Raw genomic sequence first — 21,914 nt, forward strand, 5'->3', positions numbered from 1 at the left:
GGGTCTTAGAGGGTTAGGTAAGGTTGACTCCAAATCTTTTTCCAAGGATAACAATGTCTAATAGGAGAAGGCATGCAGTTGGCTTGAACAGGGGTAGGTCCAGAGGAGATGTGCAGGGCAGGTGTTTCTCAGAGAGAGAGGTAGTGTCTGGAGTGTTTTGCCGGGGGTGGTGGAGGAGGCAGATCCAATGGAGACATTTAAGAGGCTCTCAGACAGGCCACATGAGCGTGCAGGGAATGGTGGGGGGGGACATGGACATTGTGTAGGCAGAAGAGATTCCTTCAATCTGGCTTCAGCATGATGGGCCAAAAGTTGTTCCTGTTCTCATAGTCATAGTCATAATCATACTTTATTGATCACGGGGGAGATTGGTTTTCGTTACAGTTGCACCATAAATAATAAATAGTAATAGAACCATAAATAGTTAAATAGTAATATGTAAATTATGCCAGGAAATAAGTCCAGGACCAGTCTATTGGCTCAGGGTGTTTGACCCTCCAAGGGAGGAGTTGTAAAGTTTGATGGCCACAGGCAGGAATGACTTCCTATGACGCTCTGTGCTGCATCTCGGTGGAATGAGTCTCTGGCTGAATGTACTCCTGTGCCCACCCAGTACATTATGTAGTGGATGGGAGACATTGTCCAAGATGGCATGCAACTTGGACAGCATCCTCTTTTCAGACACATTGGTTTATATTTAAGGAGATGGGGGGGGGGAGGTGGTATTGTAAACAGATACATATAGGAAAGGTTCAGAGGGCCTGATAGACATTTATAAGATGATAGATAGGGCCAATAATCAGAGATGACTTTTCCCAGAGTGGTAATGTTGAATCATTGACGACGTAGGTTTACAGGGAGAGGAGGGAAAACTGCGCGGGGTAAGTTATTGAAGACAGAGCGTGTGTGTCTGCTGGAGACTGCACGGGGTTCTGTGCTGTGCGTAACCATTTCCTGCTCTCCTTCTGCCTGCCTGGCACCCGGAGGCTGTGTGGCTCGCTGAACGCTGTGCCAGTAACCAGCCTGTACCGGTTCTCTTTGCCCCACAGAGGGACTGCGAGAGCGACCACGAGGAGGACAGAGCCCCCACCACGCTCCTCCGCAGGCGCCGAAGCAGCTCCTCGTAGCCGGGTGTGGAACAGCTCCACCTCCAGACCGCGACGGGACGGAGCGGGCGGACCCTCAGGGTGGCCGGGGTGGCCGGGGAGCGAGTACGCGAGAGGTGGGGAGGCAGAGCGAGGAACAGGGCGGTGGAGGAGGGAAGAGAAGGAGTGTGGAGGAGGGTGAAGAGGGACAGGGGAGGGGGAGTGAGGACACAGAGGGCAGGAGGGAGAGGGAGATGGGAAAAAGGAGCGAGGGAGTGAGTGGAGGACGTAAGGGGAGTGAGGAGGGTGAAAAAGGGAGGAAGAGGACAAGGGGAGGAGGCAGGGGTTGAGGAGAGGGAAAGGAGGAGGCAAATATGAGTGAGAAATAGAGGAGGGTGGAAGTGTTGATGAGGGAGGGGATGTCGGAGTGCGAGTGTGGAGAGGAGGAATGAGTGGGTGGTGAGGGTAAACAAGGAGAATGAATGTGGAGGAGGGGGATGGGGAAGAGAGGGGAGGGCAATGGAGAGGGGGAAGAGAAGGGGAGGGACGAGAGGGGAGGAGAAGGGGAGGGGTGGAGGGGAGGGGAAGGAGAGGGAGGAAGTGGGGAAGGGAATGTGAGGATCAAGAGAATGGAGAAGAGTACGGAAGGGTGTACGAGGGTGTGGAGGGAAGAGAGGGAGAAAGTGGGGGAGTATGGGGAGAGGAGGGTGAGGGTGTGTAGGGGTTTTGGGAGAGGTAGAAAGTCCAGCTGTTGCTTCCTCACTAGTACACTCACCTGGGATCAGCCTATGCACCTATCCCATTGCGCCCCTGCAGATCGCGGGTAGGGCTTCACGCCTCTGGGACTCTGATGGGATGTGCAAGACCCTGGGGGTTTCCCCATGGGGGAATGGGGAAGATTCAACCCCCGTCCACGCTGACCTGACAATAAATCTCCATTGGTGGACTGGGCGCACCGAATTCCCACCGGGAATCTCCTGCAGGGTCATAGTTTGGGAATCCTGCCAGTCTGCCAGTGGGAGGGGTCTCACAGTGTGGGGAAAGGGTCTTCAGCCTGTCCTGTCCCATATACCACGATCTAATTCCCCAACACTTGATCCGTCCCCTCTCTGCCTCAGTGCTTGTCCAGATGCTTCTTCAGTGCTATGAGAGCCCAAGCCTCCACCACCCCCTCCGGCCATACTTCCCGATCCCAAACCTCCTTTCCTTCCTCCCCCTTTCTGGCCAGACAGTGAGGTGGGGGACACATGCTCCTCAGATCTCCTCGAAGCCTATTTTTTCCCCAGCCTGCCCTCATCATCAACTCTCTTGTTTTAGCTCCTAGTCTGTTAGGGGAGGTTTCCCACTTTTAACCCCATCAGTGCCCCTCAGAACTCTGTCCACCTCTATCAGGACTCTCCTCAGCCCCCTCCGCTCCAGGGGGAACAGACCCAGCCTCTCTGGTGTCTGCTTGAAACTGAAACTCTCCATCCCGGACAACGCGCTGAGCAATCTCCTCTTCACCTCCTTCTCAGAGTCTGTGACCAGAACTGTGCACGATGCTCCAGCTGTAGCCTGACCAGTGGTTTCTAAAGTTGGACCATAACCTCCCTGCTCCTGTATTCTGTGCCCCAGCTAATGGAGACAAGTTTCCCGTAAACCTTCTTCACCCCCTGATCTGTGCTGCCACCTTCAGGAATCATTCGACTGGTACACCGAGGTCCCTCTGTCCCTCAGTACTCCCTACCGTTCACAGTGTGTGCCCTACCCTTGTACACCGAGGTCCCTCCGTCCCTCAGTACTCCCTACCGTTCACAGTGTGTGCCCTACCCTTGTACACCGAGGTCCCTGTCCCTCAGTACACCCTACCGTTCACAGTGTGTGTCCTACCCTTGTACACCGAGGTCCCTCTGTCCCTCAGTACTCCCTACCGTTCACAGTGTGTGTCCTACCCTCGTACACCGAGGTCCCTCTGTCCCTCAGTACTCCCTACCGTTCACAGTGTGTGCCCTACCCTTGTACACCGAGGTCCCTGTCCCTCAGTACTCCCTACCGTTCACAGTGTGTGTCCTACCCTTGTACACTGAGGTACCTCTGTCCCTCAGTACTCCCTACCACTCACAGTGTCCTACCCTTGTACACCGAGGTCCTTCTGTCCCTCAGTACTCCCTACCGTTCACAGCGTGCCCTACCGGAGGTAAGTGATTAGATACTGTCTGACTGGACAGTGTGGGAAGGTGAGGGGTAAACCTGGCCCCTGTTTCCTGTATTTCCCTGATACAGGCAGATGGGAACATGTGAATGAACATGCACGCAATGCAATCTCTCTCTCTCTCTGCGGGGTATCACCCTCCCCACCACCAAACCGAAAGGCCCACCGAACAAAGTCCCAAATTCTCTCCCTGCCCCCACATCCTGACTGCCCAAACACTTCCCCATCCTCTCTATCCCCAGGAGTGGGTGATGAGGAGGGAGGGCATTGAGGACGTGAGGGGTGAAGAGGAGGGAGTGATATCATTCACAAAGGACTTTAGACTGTTGCTTCCACCTGTCTTCGAAGTGCATGTGAAGATCCCATTATTTGTTACAATAAACGTATTGAGTTTGAAATGAATGAATCCTTCACAAAACATGAACTGGATTTTGCTGACAGATGGACATGGAGGTGAGCAAATCCAGGCTGTATCTGAACAGGAGTCAACTACATCCTGGACTAGATGCAGCTATGTCCTGGACCCAGATCGATGTAAGCTTTGGACTGGATACTTCTATACCTTGGAATGGATCACTCTGTATACCGGACTGGAACTTCCTCCACCCTCAACTAGTTGCCTCTATAACCTGAGCTGGAGTCATTGACACTTCGGACCGGAGCAAAAAGCGAACGGCTGGAGGAAGTGTGCGGGTCAGACAGCCCGTTGTGGAGAAATGGTCAGTGATTCAGGCCGAGGACTGAGAGTGTAGTGGTGGGGCAGGGGCTTTGAGGTGACAGGCGGAATGAGATGAGACAGAGTTAGGGAAGGAGAAGAGAAGGTGAACCAAGGGAGAAGATAGCCAAGCAGATGGACCCAGGTGGGGAAGGGAATCAGAACAGGTTTATCATCACCAGCATGTGCTGTGAAATTTGTTAACTTAGCAGCAGCAGTTCAATGCAATGCATAATATAGAAGAAGAAAAAAAACAATAAATAAATAAATTACAGCATATGTATTTTGAATAGATTAAAAATCATGCAAAACAGAATTAATATTTATTTAAAAAGTGAGGTAGTGTTCAAGGGTTCAATGTCCATTTAGGAATCGGATGGCAGAGGGGAAGAAGCTGTTCCTGAATCGCTGAGTGTGTGCCTTCAGGCTTCTGTACCTCCTACCTGATGGTTACAGTGAGAAAAGGGCATACCCTGGGTGCTGACTTTCTGAGACACTGCTCCCTAAAGATGTCCTGGGTACTTTGTAGGCTAGTGCCCAAGATGGAACTGACTAGATTTACAACCTTCTGCAGCTTCTTTCGGTCCTGTGCAGTAGCCCCACCATACTAGACAGTGATGCAGCCTGTCAGAATGCTCTCCATGGTATATCTATAGAGGTTTTTGAGTGTATTGTTGACATACCAATCTCTTCAAACTCCTAATGAAGTACAGTCGCTGTCTTGCCTTCTTTATAACTGCATTGATATGTTGGGACCAGGTTAGATCCTCAGAGATCTTGACACCCAGGAACTTGAAACTGCTCATTCTCTCCACTTGTGATCCCTCTATGAGGATTGGTATGTGTTCCTTCGTCTTACCCTTCCTGAAGTCCACAACCAGCTCTTTCATCTTACTGATGTTGGGTGCCAGTTTGTTGCTGTGGCACCATTCCACTAGTTGGCATATCTCACTCCCGTACGTCCTCTCATCTCCACCTGAGGTTCTACCAACAATGGTTGTATCTTCAGCAAATTTTATATGGTGTTTGAGCTATGCCTCATCACACAGTCATGTGTATATAGAGAGTAGAGCAGTGGGCTAAGCACACATCCCTGAGGTGTGTCAGTGTTGATCGTCAGTGAGGAGGAGATGATATCACCAATCCCACACAGATTGTGGTCTTCCGGTTATGAAGTCAAGGATCCAATTCCAGGTTCTGCAACTTTTCAATCAGGATTGTGGGAATGATTGTATTAAATGCTGAGCTCTAATGGATCCTGACGTAAGTGTTTGTGTTGTCCAGGTGGTCTAAGGCCATGTGAAGAGCCATTGAGATTGTGTCTGCCATTGACCTTTTGTGGCGATAGGCAAATTGCAATGGGTCCAGGTCCTTGCTGAGGCAGGAGTTCAGTCTAGTCATGATCAGCAATGAGTCTAGATAACAAGGGGAAGGGAGATGAATGCAACAAAGGGAGAGGGATCCTGTGTGGGTGAGGAACATGGGGGAGAGAGCTGCCCAGAACTGAAACATCCAGTGTTGACTTTGAACCTTTGACCCTTTTGAGTCCCGCCCAGATTTTTTTTGCTCCATATTCAGTGTCTCCATACCCTGGACCGGATTGATCTGTATCCCGGTCCAGATTCACCTGCACCGGATCAATATGTATCCCGAACCGGATCTACCTGCACCAGATCAGTCTTTACCTTGGACCGGATGGATCTGTATCCTGGGCCTGGACTCATCTGTATCATTTTACATCGGAGTGGTATACAGCCATTCGGCCCATTGAACCTGCTTCTCCAGACAATCATGCTGACTAATCTTTCCCTCTCCACCCCATTCCCCTGCCCATAACCCTTAACTCCCTCCACCTCACTAATCAAGGTCTTTAAAAATTTATAAACACCCAGAGCTTGGACTTCCACCAAATCACCTCCCTGTGGGTAAAGAAAATTCCACCGATTCACTGCCCTGTAGCTGAAGAAAAATTCCACCGATTAACGACACTCAGGTTAAAGAAAATTCAACTGATTCACCGCCCTCTGTCTAACTGCCTGGTATGGGAACTGTAAATCTTAATCGCAGGACTCTGGAGAGAGTAGTATGGACAGCCCAGCACATCTGTAGTTGTGAACTTCCCACTATTCAGGACATTTACAAGGACAGGTGTGTAAAAAGGGTTTATTGGATCATTGGGGACTCGAATCACCCCAACCGCAATCTATTCCAGCTGCTACCATCCGGGAAACGGTACCGCAGCATAAAAGCCCAGACCAACAGGCTCCAGGACAGCTTCTTCCACCAGGCCATCAGACTGATTAATTCATGCTGACTTGAGTGTATTTCTATGTTACATTGACTGTTTTATTTATTATAAATTATTATAAATTACTATGACTGCATATTGCACATTTAGACGGAGACGTAACATTAAAAAGTTTACTCCTCATGTATGTGAAGGATGTAAGAAATAAAGTCAATTCAATTCAATTCAATAAAGAAAATTCCATTAATTAACCTCCCTCTGGCTACAGAAAATTCCATTAATTCACCATCCTCTGGTAAAAGAAGATACTTCTGATCCACCTCCCTCTGGTTAAAGAAAATTCCACCGACTCACTGCCCTCTGGCTATAGAAAATTTTCCTCACTCAGTTCTGAAAGGACATTGCTTTATTCTAAGACTACATCCTCTTAACCTTCTAAGACTTTCCGACGAACATCCTCTTCACATCCACTCTATCCAGACCTTTCAGAATCTCATACAATGAAATTCCCTGCCTCATCCTTCAAAAATACCCTGGAAAGCATCCATCTACACCCTGGAGTGGATCCATCTACACCCCGGAGTGGATCCATCCACACCCCAGAGTGGATCCATCCACACCCCGGAGTGGATCCATCTAAACGCCAGGCTGGATCAATCTACACCCCGGAGTGGATCCATCTAAACGCCAGACTGGATCAATCCACACCCCAGAGTGGATCCATCTAAACGCCAGACTGGATCCATCCACACCCCGGAGCGGATCCATCCACACCCCGGAGTGGATCCATCTAAACACCAAACTGGATCCATCTACACCCCGGAGTGGATCCATCTACACCCGGAGTGGATCCATCTACACCCCAGAGAGGATCCATCCACACCTCGGAGAGGATCCATCCACACCCCGGAGTGGATCCATCTACACCCTAGAGTGGATCCATCTACACCCCAGAGAGGATCCATCTAAACTCTAGAGTGGATCCATCCACACCCCGGAGAGGATCCATCCACACCCCGGAGAGGATCCATCCACACCCCGGAGTGGATCCATCTACACCCCGGAGAGGATCCATCCACACCCCAGAGTGGAACCATCTAAACTCTATAGTGGATCCATCTACACCCTGGAGTGGATCCGTCTAAACGCCAGACTGGATCCATCTAAACTCTAGAGTGGATCCATCCACACCCCGGAGCGGATCCATCCACACCCCGGAGTGGATGCATCTAAATGCCAAACTGGATCCATCTACACCCCGGAGTGGATCCATCTACACCCAGAGTGGATCCATCTACACCCCGGAGAGGATCCATCCACACCTCGGAGAGGATCCATCCACACCCCGGAGTGGATCCATCTACACCCCAGAGTGGATCCATCTACACCCCAGAGAGGATCCATCTAAACTCTAGAGTGGATCCATCCACACCCCGGAGAGGATCCATCCACACCCCGGAGTTGATCCATCTAAATGCCAGACTGGATCAATCTACACCCCGGAGTGGATCCATCTAAACGCCAGACTGGATCAATCCACACCCCAGAGTGGATCCATCTAAACGCCAGACTGGATCCATCCACACCCCGGAGCGGATCCATCCACACCCCGGAGGGGATCCATCTAAACGCCAAACTGGATCCATCTACACCCTGGAGTGGATCCATCTACACCCGGAGTGGATCCATCTACACCCCGGAGAGGATCCATCCACACCTCGGAGAGGATCCATCCACACCCCGGAGTGGATCCATCTACACCCCAGAGTGGATCCATCTACACCCCAGAGAGGATCCATCTAAACTCTAGAGTGGATCCATCCACACCCCGGAGAGGATCCATCCACACCCCGGAGAGGATCCATCCACACCCCGGAGTGGATCCATCTACACCCCGGAGAGGATCCATCCACACCCCAGAGTGGATCCATCTAAACTCTAGAGTGGATCCATCTACACCCTGGAGTGGATCCGTCTAAACGCCAGACTGGATCCATCTAAACTCTAGAGTGGATCCATCCACACCCCGGAGTGGATCCATCCACACCCCGGAGTGGATCCATCTAAACACCAAACTGGATCCATCTACACCCCGGAGTGGATCCATCTACACCCGGAGTGGATCCATCTACACCCCAGAGAGGATCCATCCACACCTCGGAGAGGATCCATCCACACCCCGGAGTGGATCCATCTACACCCCAGAGTGAATCCATCTACACCCCAGAGAGGATCCATCTAAACTCTAGAGTGGATCCATCCACACCCCGGAGAGGATCCATCCACACCCCGGAGAGGATCCATCCACACCCCGGAGTGGATCCATCTACACCCCGGAGAGGATCCATCCACACCCCGGAGTGGATCCATCTAAACTCTAGAGTGGATCCATCTACACCCTGGAGTGGATCCGTCTAAACGCCAGACTGGATCCATCTAAACTCTAGAGTGGATCCATCCACACCCCAGAGTAGATCCATCTACACCTCGGAGAGGATCCATCCACACCCCGGAGCAGATCCATCCACACCCCGGAGTGGATACATCTAAACTCCAGAGTGGATCCATCTACACCCCAGAGAGGATCTATCTAAACTCTAGAGTGGATCCATCCACACCCTGGAGAGGATCCATCCACACCCCGGAGTTGATCCATCTAAATGCCAGACTGGATCAATCTACACCCCGGAGTGGATCCATCCAAACGCCAGACTGGATCAATCCACACCCCAGAGTGGATCCATCTAAACGCCAGACTGGATCCATCCACACCCCGGAGCGGATCCATCCACACCCCGGAGTGGATCCATCTAAACTCCAGAGTGGATCCATCCAAACTCCAGAGTGGATCCATCTAAACTCCAGAGTGGATCCATCTAACCCCAGAGTGGATCCATCTAAACTCCAAGGTGGATAGATCTAGTGATACGTGACAGGGTTTAGGGAGAACATGGGATCAGGAGTCAGTACAGGTTCTGAGGGTAATGCTTGGATGGATGTGCATGGGGTCTTGACGAGGTGAAGCAGCTAATTCAAAGTGTCAGTCGAGGACGGAGACCAGGATCAGCAGCCAGATGAGAAGCACCATACAGGATCAGGTGTCAGGAGCGAGGGGGCAGACTGGGGTCAGGGTTCAACACTGAGAGGGCAGCCCATGGTCACCGGTCAGGAATCAGAACTCAGAGGGCAGCTGAGTGTCAAGGGTCAGGAGTGAAGAAGGTAGCACTGGGTCAGGGATCCAGACAGAGGAAGACTGCCAGGGTCAGGGGTCAGGGCAGAGGGCAGAACTGAAAGGGTAGTTCAGGGTCAAGTGTCAGAACTCAAACCAGGAAAGTGGGAGTGACCCATGAACCCACAACACGAGAAAACTGCCGCACCACTTCCAGGAATAATTTTCCATCAGAGTCCGCCTGACACTGCAGCCCAGTCGAGCAGTCACCAGCAGCCAGCTTGGTATTACAGCAGTGGTCCTCAACCACCGGGCCGTGACGAAACGATATGATTTGGCGATAGGAGTCAGCTGCACCTTTCCTCATTCCCTGTCACGCCCCTTTTGAGCCACTACGCACGCGAGGTCACTACCCGCGTGTCATCCGTGTCAGCGCGGGAAGGAGATCAACTCCTCGAGCTTGCAAATGACGGCGGGCTGAAAAGTATATTTGACATAACATCTCTGCCGGCATTCTGGATCAAAGTCAAGGCCGAACATCCTGAGATAGCCACGAAAGCACTGAAAACGTTGCTTCCATTTCCAACGTATCTCTGCAATGAATGCAACGAAAACTAAACTGCGGAATAGATGGGACATAAGGAACCCCCTTCGAGTATCGTTGTCTCCCATCACCCCTCGATAGGACCGTCTTGTTGCAGGGAAACAAGCCCAGGGCTCCCACTGATTCAGCGATATTGGTGTGTTGCAATGATTTTATATGTTCATACGGGGAAAATATGTGCTGTGTGTTTAATATCCAAACGTTACTTAAAATGTTATGGTGCTATTGACTTATAAGTGACTTATATAACCATATAACAATTACAGCATGGAAACAGGCCATCTCTGCCCTTCTAGTCCGTGCCGAACGCTACTCTCACCTGGTCCCACCAACCCGCACTCAGCCCATAATCCATTCCTTTCCTGTCCATATACCTATCCAATTTCTCTGTAAATGATAATATCGAACCTGCCTCTACTACTTCTACTGGAAGTTCGATCAATACTTACTTCAAGCTCCCCTGTCCTCCCCTGATAATTGACTTATCGCTATATTCATGCGAAAAAAATTATGGACTGTGTGTTTAATATTAAATTCGTTAGATAAACTGTTTCGGAAACGAAATTGAGTGTATTAGCCACTTGTCACCGATATTCCGGTCGTGATTAACACCCCCCCCCGAACAGAATAGCCAAAAACGATTTGCATTAAAAAAAATCAGCTGGTACACGCATATTGCGCATGCGCACTCTGGTGCCCGCGCAAGGCTTCATGGTCATTGTAGTCTTAGGCGGGGTAAACGCTGCTACTCTTGTCCGTTGGTGACACTACCAACCCGCCCCCACCGCCCCGGGTCAGCCGGTCCGCAAGAATATTGTCAATATTCAACCGGTCCGCTGTGCCAAAATGGTTGGGGACCCCTGTATTACAGAGTGGCCGTCCCGCCTTCCAGCTCCACACAGTCCCCAGAACAAACCTACAGTGACTGATGCAGAGTTCCAGATCCCCTCCCCAGAGACTGACACTCCCACAGCCCGCAGCCCACACTGCAATACAACACCCCCCACACCACATTCTGTGACACTGACTCACCCCACACCCTCACTGTGACACCGAGACACCCCTCACCCTCACTGTGACACTGACACACCCCTCACCCTCACTGTGACACTGACACACCCCACACCCTCACTGTGACTCTGACACACCCCACAACCCTCACCGTGACACTGACACACCCCTCACCACTCACTGTGACACTAACACACCCCTCACCCTCACTGTGACACTGACACACCCCACACCCTCACTGTGACACCGAGACACCCCTCACTGTGACACTGACACACCCCACACCCTCACTGTGACACTGACACACCCCACACCCTCACTGTGACACCGAGACACCCCTCACCCTCACTGTGACACTGACACACCCCTCACCCTCACTGTGACACTGACACACCCCACACCCTCACTGTGACACCGAGACACCCCTCACCCTCACTGTGACACTGACACACCCCTCACCCTCACTGTAACACTGACTCACCCCTCACTGTGACACTGACACACCCCTCACCCTCACTGTGACACTGACACACCCCACAACCCTCACTGTGACTCTGACACACCCCACAACCCTCACCGTGACACTGACACACCCCTCACCACTCACTGTGACACTAACACACCCCTCACCCTCACTGTGACACTGACACACCCCACACCCTCACTGTGACACCGAGACACCCCTCACTGTGACACTGACACACCCCACACCCTCACTGTGACACTGACACACCCCACACCCTCACTGTGACACCGAGACACCCCTCACCCTCACTGTGACACTGACACACCCCTCACCCTCACTGTGACACTGACACACCCCACACCCTCACTGTGACACCGAGACACCCCTCACCCTCACTGTGACACTGACACACCCCTCACCCTCACTGTGACACTGACACACCCCACACCCCTCACTGTGACACTGACTCACCCCTCACTGTGACACTGACACACCCCTCACCCTCACTGTGACACTGACACACCCCACAACCCTCACTGTGACTCTGACACACCCCACAACCCTCACCGTGACACTGACACACCCCTCACCACTCACTGTGACACTAACACACCCCTCACCCTCACTGTGACACTGACTCACCCCACACCCCTCACTGTGACACCGAGACACCCCTCACCCTCACTGTGACACTGACACACCCCTCACCCTCACTGTGACTCTGACACACCCCACAACCCTCACCGTGACACTGACACACCCCTCACCACTCACTGTGACACTAACACACCCCTCACCCTCACTGTGACACTGACACACCCCACACCCTCACTGTGACACCGAGACACCCCTCACTGTGACACTGACACACCCCTCACCCTCACTGCGACACTGACTCACCCCACACCCCTACTGTGACACCGAGACACCCCTCACCCTCACTGTGACACTGACACACCCCTCACCCTCACTGTGACACTGACACACCCCACACCCTCACTGTGACACCGAGACACCCCTCACCCTCACTGTGACACTGACACACCCCACACCCCTCACTGTGACACTGACTCACCCCTCACTGTGACACTGACACACCCCTCACCCTCACTGTGACACTGACACACCCCACAACCCTCACTGTGACTCTGACACACCCCACAACCCTCACCGTGACACTGACACACCCCTCACCACTAACTGTGACACTAACACACCCCTCACCCTCACTGTGACACTGACTCACCCCACACCCCTCACTGTGACACCGAGACACCCCTCACCCTCACTGTGACACTGACACACCCCTCACCCTCACTGTGACACTGACACACCCCACAACCCTCACTGTGACACTGACTCACCCCTCACCGTGACACTGACACACCCCTCACCACTCACTGTGACACTGACACACCCCTCACCCTCACTGTGACACTGACTCACCCCACACCCCTCACTGTGACACCGAGACACCCCTCACCCTCACTGTGACACTGACACACCCCACACCCCTCACTGTATCACTGACTCACCCCTCACTGTGACACTGACACACCCCTCACCCTCACTGTGACACTGACACACCCCACAACCCTCACTGTGACTCTGACACACCCCACAACCCTCACCGTGACACTGACACACCCCTCACCACTCACTGTGACACTAACACACCCCTCACCCTCACTGTGACACTGACTCACCCCACACCCCTCACTGTGACACCGAGACACCCCTCACCCTCACTGTGACACTGACACACCCCTCACCCTCACTGTGACACTGACACACCCCACACCCCTCACTGTGACACTGACTCACCCCTCACTGTGACACTGACACACCCCTCACCCTCACTGTGACACTGACACACCCCACAACCCTCACTGTGACTCTGACACACCCCACAACCCTCACCGTGACACTGACACACCCTTCACCACTCACTGTGACACTGACACACCCCTCACCCTCACTGTGACACTGACTCACCCCACACCCCTCACTGTGACACTGACTCACCCCTCACTGTGACACTGACACACCCCTCACCCTCACTGTGACTCTGACACACCCCACAACCCTCACCGTGACACTGACACACCCCTCACCACTCACTGTGACACTGACACACCCCTCACCCTCACTGTGACACTGACTCACCCCACACCCCTCACTGTGACACCGAGACACCCCTCACCCTCACTGTGACACTGACACACCCCACACCCCTCACTGTAACACTGACTCACCCCTCACTGTGACGCTGACACACCCCACAACCCTCACTGTGACTCTGACACACCCCACAACCCTCACCATGACACTGACACACCCCTCACCACTCACTGTGACACTGACACACCCCACAACCCTCACCGTGACACTGACACACCCCTCACCACTCACTGTGACACTGACACACCCCTCACCCTCACTGTGACACTGACTCACCCCACACCCCTCACTGTGACACCGAGACACCCCTCACCCTCACTGTGACACTGACACACCCCTCACCCTCACTGTGACACTGACACACCCCACAACCCTCACTGTGACACTGACTCACCCCTCACCGTGACACTGACACACCCCTCACCACTCACTGTGACACTGACACACCCCTCACCCTCACTGTGACACTGACTCACCCCACACCCCTCACTGTGACACCGAGACACCCCTCACCCTCACTGTGACACTGACACACCCCACACCCCTCACTGTATCACTGACTCACCCCTCACTGTGACACTGACACACCCCTCACCCTCACTGTGACACTGACACACCCCACAACCCTCACTGTGACTCTGACACACCCCACAACCCTCACTGTGACACTAACACACCCCTCACCCTCACTGTGACACTGACTCACCCCACACCCCTCACTGTGACACCGAGACACCCCTCACCCTCACTGTGACACTGACACACCCCTCACCCTCACTGTGACACTGACACACCCCACACCCCTCACTGTGACACTGACTCACCCCTCACTGTGACACTGACACACCCCCTCACCCTCACTGTGACACTGACACACCCCACAACCCTCACTGTGACTCTGACACACCCCACAACCCTCACCGTGACACTGACACACCCTTCACCACTCACTGTGACACTGACACACCCCTCACCCTCACTGTGACACTGACTCACCCCACACCCCTCACTGTGACACTGACTCACCCCTCACTGTGACACTGACACACCCCTCACCCTCACTGTGACTCTGACACACCCCACAACCCTCACCGTGACACTGACACACCCCTCACCACTCACTGTGACACTGACACACCCCTCACCCTCACTGTGACACTGACTCACCCCACACCCCTCACTGTGACACCGAGACACCCCTCACCCTCACTGTGACACTGACACACCCCACACCCCTCACTGTAACACTGACTCACCCCTCACTGTGACGCTGACACACCCCACAACCCTCACTGTGACTCTGACACACCCCACAACCCTCACCATGACACTGACACACCCCTCACCACTCACTGTGACACTGACACACCCCACAACCCTCACCGTGACACTGACACACCCCTCACCACTCACTGTGACACTGACACACCCCTCACCCTCACTGTGACACTGACTCACCCCACACCCCTCACTGTGACACCGAGACACCCCTCACCCTCACTGTGACACTGACACACCCCACACCCCTCACTGTAACACTGACTCACCCCTCACTGTGACACTGACACACCCCTCACCCTCACTGTGACGCTGACACACCCCACAACCCTCACTGTGTCACCGACTCACCCCACACCCCTCACTGTGTCACCGACACACCCCTCACCCTCACTGTAACACTGACACTCCCACAACCCTCACCGTGACACCGACACACCCCACAACCCTCACTGTGACACTGACACACCCCTCACCCTCACTGTGACACCAACACACCCCACAACCCTCACTGTGACACTGACACACCCCACAACCCTCACTGTAACACTGAGACACCCCACAACCCTCACCGTGACACTGACACACCCCTCACCCCTCACTGTGACACCGACACACCCCACACCCCTCACTGTGACACCGAGACACCCCTCACCCCTCACTGTGACATCGACACACCCCACAACCCCCTCACTGTGACACTGACACACCCCTCACCCTCACTGTGACACTGACACTCCCACAACCCTCACCGTGACACCGACACACCCCACAACCCTCACTGTGACACTGACACACCCCTCACCCTCACTGTGACACCAACACACCCCACAACCCTCACTGTGACACTGACACACCCCACAACCCTCACTGTAACACTGAGACACCCCACAACCCTCACCGTGACACTGACACACCCCTCACCCCTCACTGTGACACCGACACACCCCACACCCCTCACTGTGACACCGAGACACCCCTCACCCCTCACTGTGACATCGACACACCCCACAACCCCCTCACTGTGACACTGACACACCCCTCACCCTCACTGTGACACTGACTCACCCCACAACCCTCACTGTGACACCGACTCACCCCACAACCCTCACTGTGACACCGACACACCCCACACCCTCACTGTGACACTGACACACCCACAACCCTCACTGTGACACTGACACACCCCTCACCCTCACTGTAACACTGACACTCCCACAACCCTCACTGTGACACTGACACACCCCACAACCCTCACCGTGACACTGACACACCCCTCACCCCTCACTGTAACACCGACACACCCCACAACCCTCACTGTATCACCGACACACCCCACAACCCTCACTGTGACACTGACTCACCCCACACCCCTCACTGTGACACTGACACACCCCACACCACATTCTGTGACACTGACTCACCCCACACCCCTCACTGTAACACTGACTCACCCCTCACCCATCACTGTGACACCGACACACCCCTCACCCTCACTGTGACACTGACACACTCCACAACCCTCACTGTGACACTGACACACCCCTCACCACTCACTGTGACACCGACACACCCCTCACCCTCACTGTGACACTGACACACCCCACAACCCTCACTGTAACACTGACACACCCCACAACCCTCACCATGACACTGACACACCCCTCACCCCTCACTGTGACACCGACACACCCCTCACCCTCACTGTGACACTGACTCACCCCACACCCCTCACTGTGACACCGACACACCCCACAACCCTTACTGTGACACCGACACACCCCACACCCCTCACTGTGACATCGACACACCCCACAACCCCCTCACTGTGACACTGACACACCCCTCACCCTCACTGTGACACTGACTCACCCCACAACCCTCACTGTGACACCGACACACCCCTCACCCTCACTGTGACACTGACACACCCACAACCCTCACTGTGACACTGACACACCCCTCACCCTCACTGTAACACTGACACTCCCACAACCCTCACTGTGACACTGACACACCCCACAACCCTCACCGTGACACTGACACACCCCTCACCCCTCACTGTAACACCGACACACCCCACAACCCTCACTGTATCACCGACACACCCCACAACCCTCACTGTGACACTGACTCACCCCACACCCCTCACTGTGACACTGACACACCCCACACCACATTCTGTGACACTGACTCACCCCACACCCCTCACTGTAACACTGACTCACCCCTCACCCATCACTGTGACACCGACACACCCCTCACCCTCACTGTGACACTGACACACACCACAACCCTCACTGTGACACTGACACACCCCTCACCACTCACTGTGACACCGACACACCCCTCACCCTCACTGTGACACTGACACACCCCACAACCCTCACTGTAACACTGACACACCCCACAACCCTCACCATGACACTGACACACCCCTCACCCCTCACTGTGACACCGACACACCCCTCACCCTCACTGTGACACTGACTCACCCCACACCCCTCACTGTGACACCGACACACCCCACAACCCTTACTGTGACACCGACACACCCCACACCACATTCTGTGACACTGACTCACCCCACACCCCTCATTTGTATCACTGACACACCCACAACCCTCACTGTAACCCCGACACACCCCCCAACCCACACTGTAACACTGACACACCCACAACCCACACAGTAACCCCGACACACCCCCCAACCCTCACTGTAACACTGACACACCCACAACCCTCACTGTAACCCCGAGACACCCCTCACCCTCACTGTAACACTGACTCACCCCACACCCCTCACTGTAACACTGACACACCCACAACCCTCACTGTAACCCCGAGACACCCCTCACCCTCACTGTGACACTGACACACCCACAACCCTCACTGTGACACTGAGACACCCCACAACCCTCACCGTGACACTGACACACCCCTCACCCTTCACTGTAACACTGACACACCCACAACCCTCACTGTAACACCGACACACCCCTCACCCTCACTGTAACACCGACACACCCCTCACCCATCACTGTAACACTGACACACCCCACAACCCTCACTGTGACACTGACACACCCCACAACCCTCACCGTGACACCGAGATACCCCACAACCCTCACTGTGACACTGACACACCCCTCACCCCTCACTGTGACACTGACACACCCCACAACCCTCACCGTGACACCGAGATACCCCACAACCCTCACTGTGACACTGACACACCCCTCACCCCTCACTGTGACACTGACACACCCCACAACCCTCACTGTGACACTGACACACCCCTCACCCCTCACTGTGACACTGACACACCCCACAACCCTCACTGTGACACTGACACAACCCCTCACCCCTCACTGTGACACTCCCTCACCCCTCACTGTGACACTGACACACCCCACACCCCTCACTGTGACACTGACACAACCCCTCACCCCTCACTGTGACACTCCCTCACCCCTCACTGTGACACTGACACACCCCTCACCCCTCACTGTGACACTGACACACCCACAATCCTCACTGTAACCCCGAGACACCCCTCACCCTTCACTGTAACACTGACACACCCACAACCCTCACCGTGACACCGAGATACCCCACAACCCTCACTGTGACACTGACACACCCCACACCCCTCACTGTGACACTGACACACCCCTCACCCGTCACTGTGACACTGACACACCCCTCACCCTCACTGTGACACTGACACACCCCACATTTCTGAGTCTAACATCTACCTGTGCCACTTCCCGATACTGTAACCCTTCCACTCCCTGCACCCTGACTTGATCATCGTGGCACGCGATCGAGCTGCTGTGATACTGTGTCTGATCCCTGCCTCTAACCTGCCCACTGTGGATCCCCAGAGCTTCCCTCTCTCCCTCTCTGCCTTCCGTCTCGGACAGCCCTCCTGGGCTGTGCTGTATCTGAGTAATGGAGGCTGTGACCGGGTGTGTCCCCGTTCAAAGTGCAGACCGTGTGTTTGTTCGTCAGGTTCTCCTGCACACCTTCTGCTCTGCTGTCTGACTCCTCTCTCCCTCCCTCCCTCCCTCTGTCGTTCCCTCTCTCTCTCACTCTCTCTGAAGATAACAGAGCCCTTTCACTTTCAACGCTTCTGACACGTTGATGTGTGTGTGTCTGACCGTCTGCTTGTAGCCTCACAGGCAAGGATTGGCCTCCAAGTGTAAGTAATCTCCGCACCGTCTCTTTGCTCTGTGTAGACGCACATTCCCTTCCCTCATCCCCTCATCCTCCCTCCTCTCTGTCGCTGAGTACCCCATCCGAGAGCAGACACCCCTCCCCCTGCAGTGTCGGCTCGTAGCCAGGTTCGGGATCGCCATTATCTCCCTCTCGCCACACCCCCTCCGACCCCTGCGTTCTCTGAACCCCTCCCTCCCTACCCTCCGCACTGACCTGTGCTTTCAAACGGCCGGGTGAGTACTGGCAGACCTGCTGACGAGACTGACACGTCAGACAGGGAGCTGCAGGTGGGCACGGAAAGGGGAGAGGGGTGGCTGGCAGCAAAGATCCAGCTCCTGTGGAACATTGGCAAGATGTGAGGTGCTGCCATTATAGGTCAGAGCACAGGGGTAGCTCCTTTGTTCCAACACGCACAAGGTGCTGGGGGAGCTCGGTGCACAGGACGCATGTCTGGAGAGGAGTAACGGGGCTTGCGGCCGACACCCTTCATCAGGACTGGAGATGAAGGGGAAAGAAGCTGGAGCCAGGGGAAATTCTTCGGCCTGCAATGTCTGTTTAAATTAAACTAATGACATAGAACCATAGAACATTACAGCACAGAAACAGGCCTTTTGGCCATCTCCATATTCCTCCATTCTCTGCCACCCATGGGCCTGTCTAAGAGGATCTGAAACACTTCTTCCTTATCTGGTTCTATCGTTTCCCCTTGGCAGTGCATTCCAGGCACCAGTCTGTACAAAGGGGAAACATCCCCCTCTCACTTCAAACGCAAGCACTCAGCTGTTAGACGCTTTGTCCCTGGGTGTCTGCGCCTCTCTTAATCTGTTAAACGTCTGTCAGGTCGCTCCTAAACCTCTGACAGGGGATAGAAGAACCCAACATGTCCAACCTCTCCTTGTGGCACACACACACACGATAATCCCAGTGAAGCTCTGTGCAGCCCCTCTCCATCCTGCCCCTGCTCACCAGAGTGTATTCCCGTTCCTATACGCTTCCTGTCCCCACGGCTAATGTAACCCCACTTTTTAAAAAAGGAGGGAGAGAGAAACCGGGGAATTATAGACCGGTTAGCCTAACGTCGGTGGTGGGGAAACTGCTGGAGTCAGTTATCAAGGATGTGATAATAGCACATTTGGAAAGCAGTGAAATCATCGGACAAAGTCAGCATGGATTTGTGAAAGGAAAATCATGTCTGACGAATCTCATAGAATTTTTTGAGGATGTAACTAGTAGAGTGGATAGGGGAGAACCAGTGGATGTGGTATTTGGATATTCAAAAGGCTTTTGACAAGGTCCCACACAGGAGATTAGTGTGCAAACTTAAAGCACACGGTATTGGGGGTAAGGTATTGGTGTGGGTGGAGAATTGGTTAGCAGACAGGAAGCAAAGAGTGGGAATAAACGGAACCTTTTCAGAATGGCAGGCAGTGACTAGTGGGATACCGCAAGGCTCAGTGCTGGGACCCCAGTTGTTTACAATATATATTAATGACTTGGATGAGGGAATTAAATGCAGCATCTCCAAGTTTGCGAATGACACGAAGCTGGGTGGCAGTGTTAGCAGTGAGGAGGATGCTAAGAGGATGCAGAGTGACTTGGATAGGTTGGGTGAGTGGGCAAATTCATGGCAGATGCAATTTAATGTGGATAAATGTGAAGTTATCCACTTTGGTGGCAAAAATAGGAAAACAGATTATTATCTGAATGGTGGCCGATTAGGAAAAGGGGAGGTGCAATGAGACCTGGGTGTCATTATACATCAGTCATTGAAAGTGGGCATGCAGGTACAGCAGGCGGTGAAAAAGGCGAATGTTATGCTGGCATTTATAGCGAGAGGATTCGAGTACAGGAGCAGGGAGGTACTACTGCAGTTGTACAAGGCCTTGGTGAGACCACACCTGGAGTATTGTGTGCAGTTTTGGTCCCCTAATCTGAGGAAAGACATCCTTGCCATAGAGGGAGTACAAAGAAGGTTCACCAGATTGATTCCTGGGAATGCAGGACTTTCATATGAAGAAAGACTGGATGAACTGGGCTTGTACTCATTGGAATTTAGAAGATTGAGGGGGGATCTGATTGAAACGTATAAGATCCTAAAGGGATTGGACAGGCTAGATGCAGGAAGATGGTTCCCGATGTTGGGGAAGTCCAGAACGAGGGGTCACAGTTTGAGGATAAAGGGGAAGCCTTTTAGGACCGAGATTAGGAAAAACTTCTTCACACAGAGAGTGGTGAATCTGTGGAATTCTCTGCCACAGGAAACAGTTGAGGCCAGTTCATTGGCTATATTTAAGAGGGAGTTAGATATGGCCCTTGTGGCTACGGGGGTCAGGGGGTATGGAGGGAAGGCTGCGGCGGGGTTCTGAGTTGGATGATCAGCCATGATCATAATAAATGGCGGTGCAGGCTCAAAGGGCCGAATGGCCTACTCCTGCACCTATTTTCTATGTTTCCTATGTTTCTATGTTTCCTGTGGCAGACAATTCCACAGATTCACCACTCTCTGTGTGAAGAAGTTTTTCCTCATCTTGGTCCTAAAAGGCTTCCCATTTATCCTCAAACTGTGGCCCCTCATTCTGGACTTCCCCATCATCGGGAACAACCTTCCTGCATCTAGCCTATCCAATCCCTTTAGGATTTTATACGTTTCAATCAGATCCCCCCTCAATCTTCTAAATTCCAACGAGTATAAGCCCAGTTCATCCAGTCTTTCTTCATATGAAAGTCCTGCCATCCCAGGAATCA

The 21,914-nt window shown here is 53.4% G+C and overlaps 2 protein-coding genes across 5 annotated transcripts in view; both read left to right on the forward strand.

Annotated features, from left to right (window-relative positions):
• Positions 1-1,264, forward strand: part of LOC134337605 (death-associated protein kinase 2-like) — a 55,635-nt gene extending 54,371 nt beyond the window's left edge. For both annotated transcript variants that reach the window (XM_063032767.1, XM_063032775.1), the window contains exon 12: positions 1,050-1,264. In XM_063032767.1, coding sequence (XP_062888837.1) covers positions 1,050-1,127 — 78 coding nt within the window. In that variant the 3' untranslated portion in view covers positions 1,128-1,264. The remainder of the gene's footprint in view (positions 1-1,049) is intronic.
• Positions 1,265-18,767: 17,503 nt separating this feature from the next.
• The window catches only part of LOC134343081 (rho guanine nucleotide exchange factor 2-like), a 159,714-nt gene continuing 156,567 nt past the window's right edge, over positions 18,768-21,914 (forward strand). For all 3 annotated transcript variants that reach the window (XM_063041951.1, XM_063041950.1, XM_063041953.1), the window contains exon 1: positions 18,768-19,152. The gene's annotated coding sequence lies outside the window, so the exon portion shown is untranslated. The remainder of the gene's footprint in view (positions 19,153-21,914) is intronic.

This window comes from Mobula hypostoma, chromosome 2 (assembly GCF_963921235.1).
Source record: "Mobula hypostoma chromosome 2, sMobHyp1.1, whole genome shotgun sequence".
Taxonomy (NCBI): Eukaryota; Metazoa; Chordata; class Chondrichthyes; order Myliobatiformes; family Myliobatidae; genus Mobula; species Mobula hypostoma.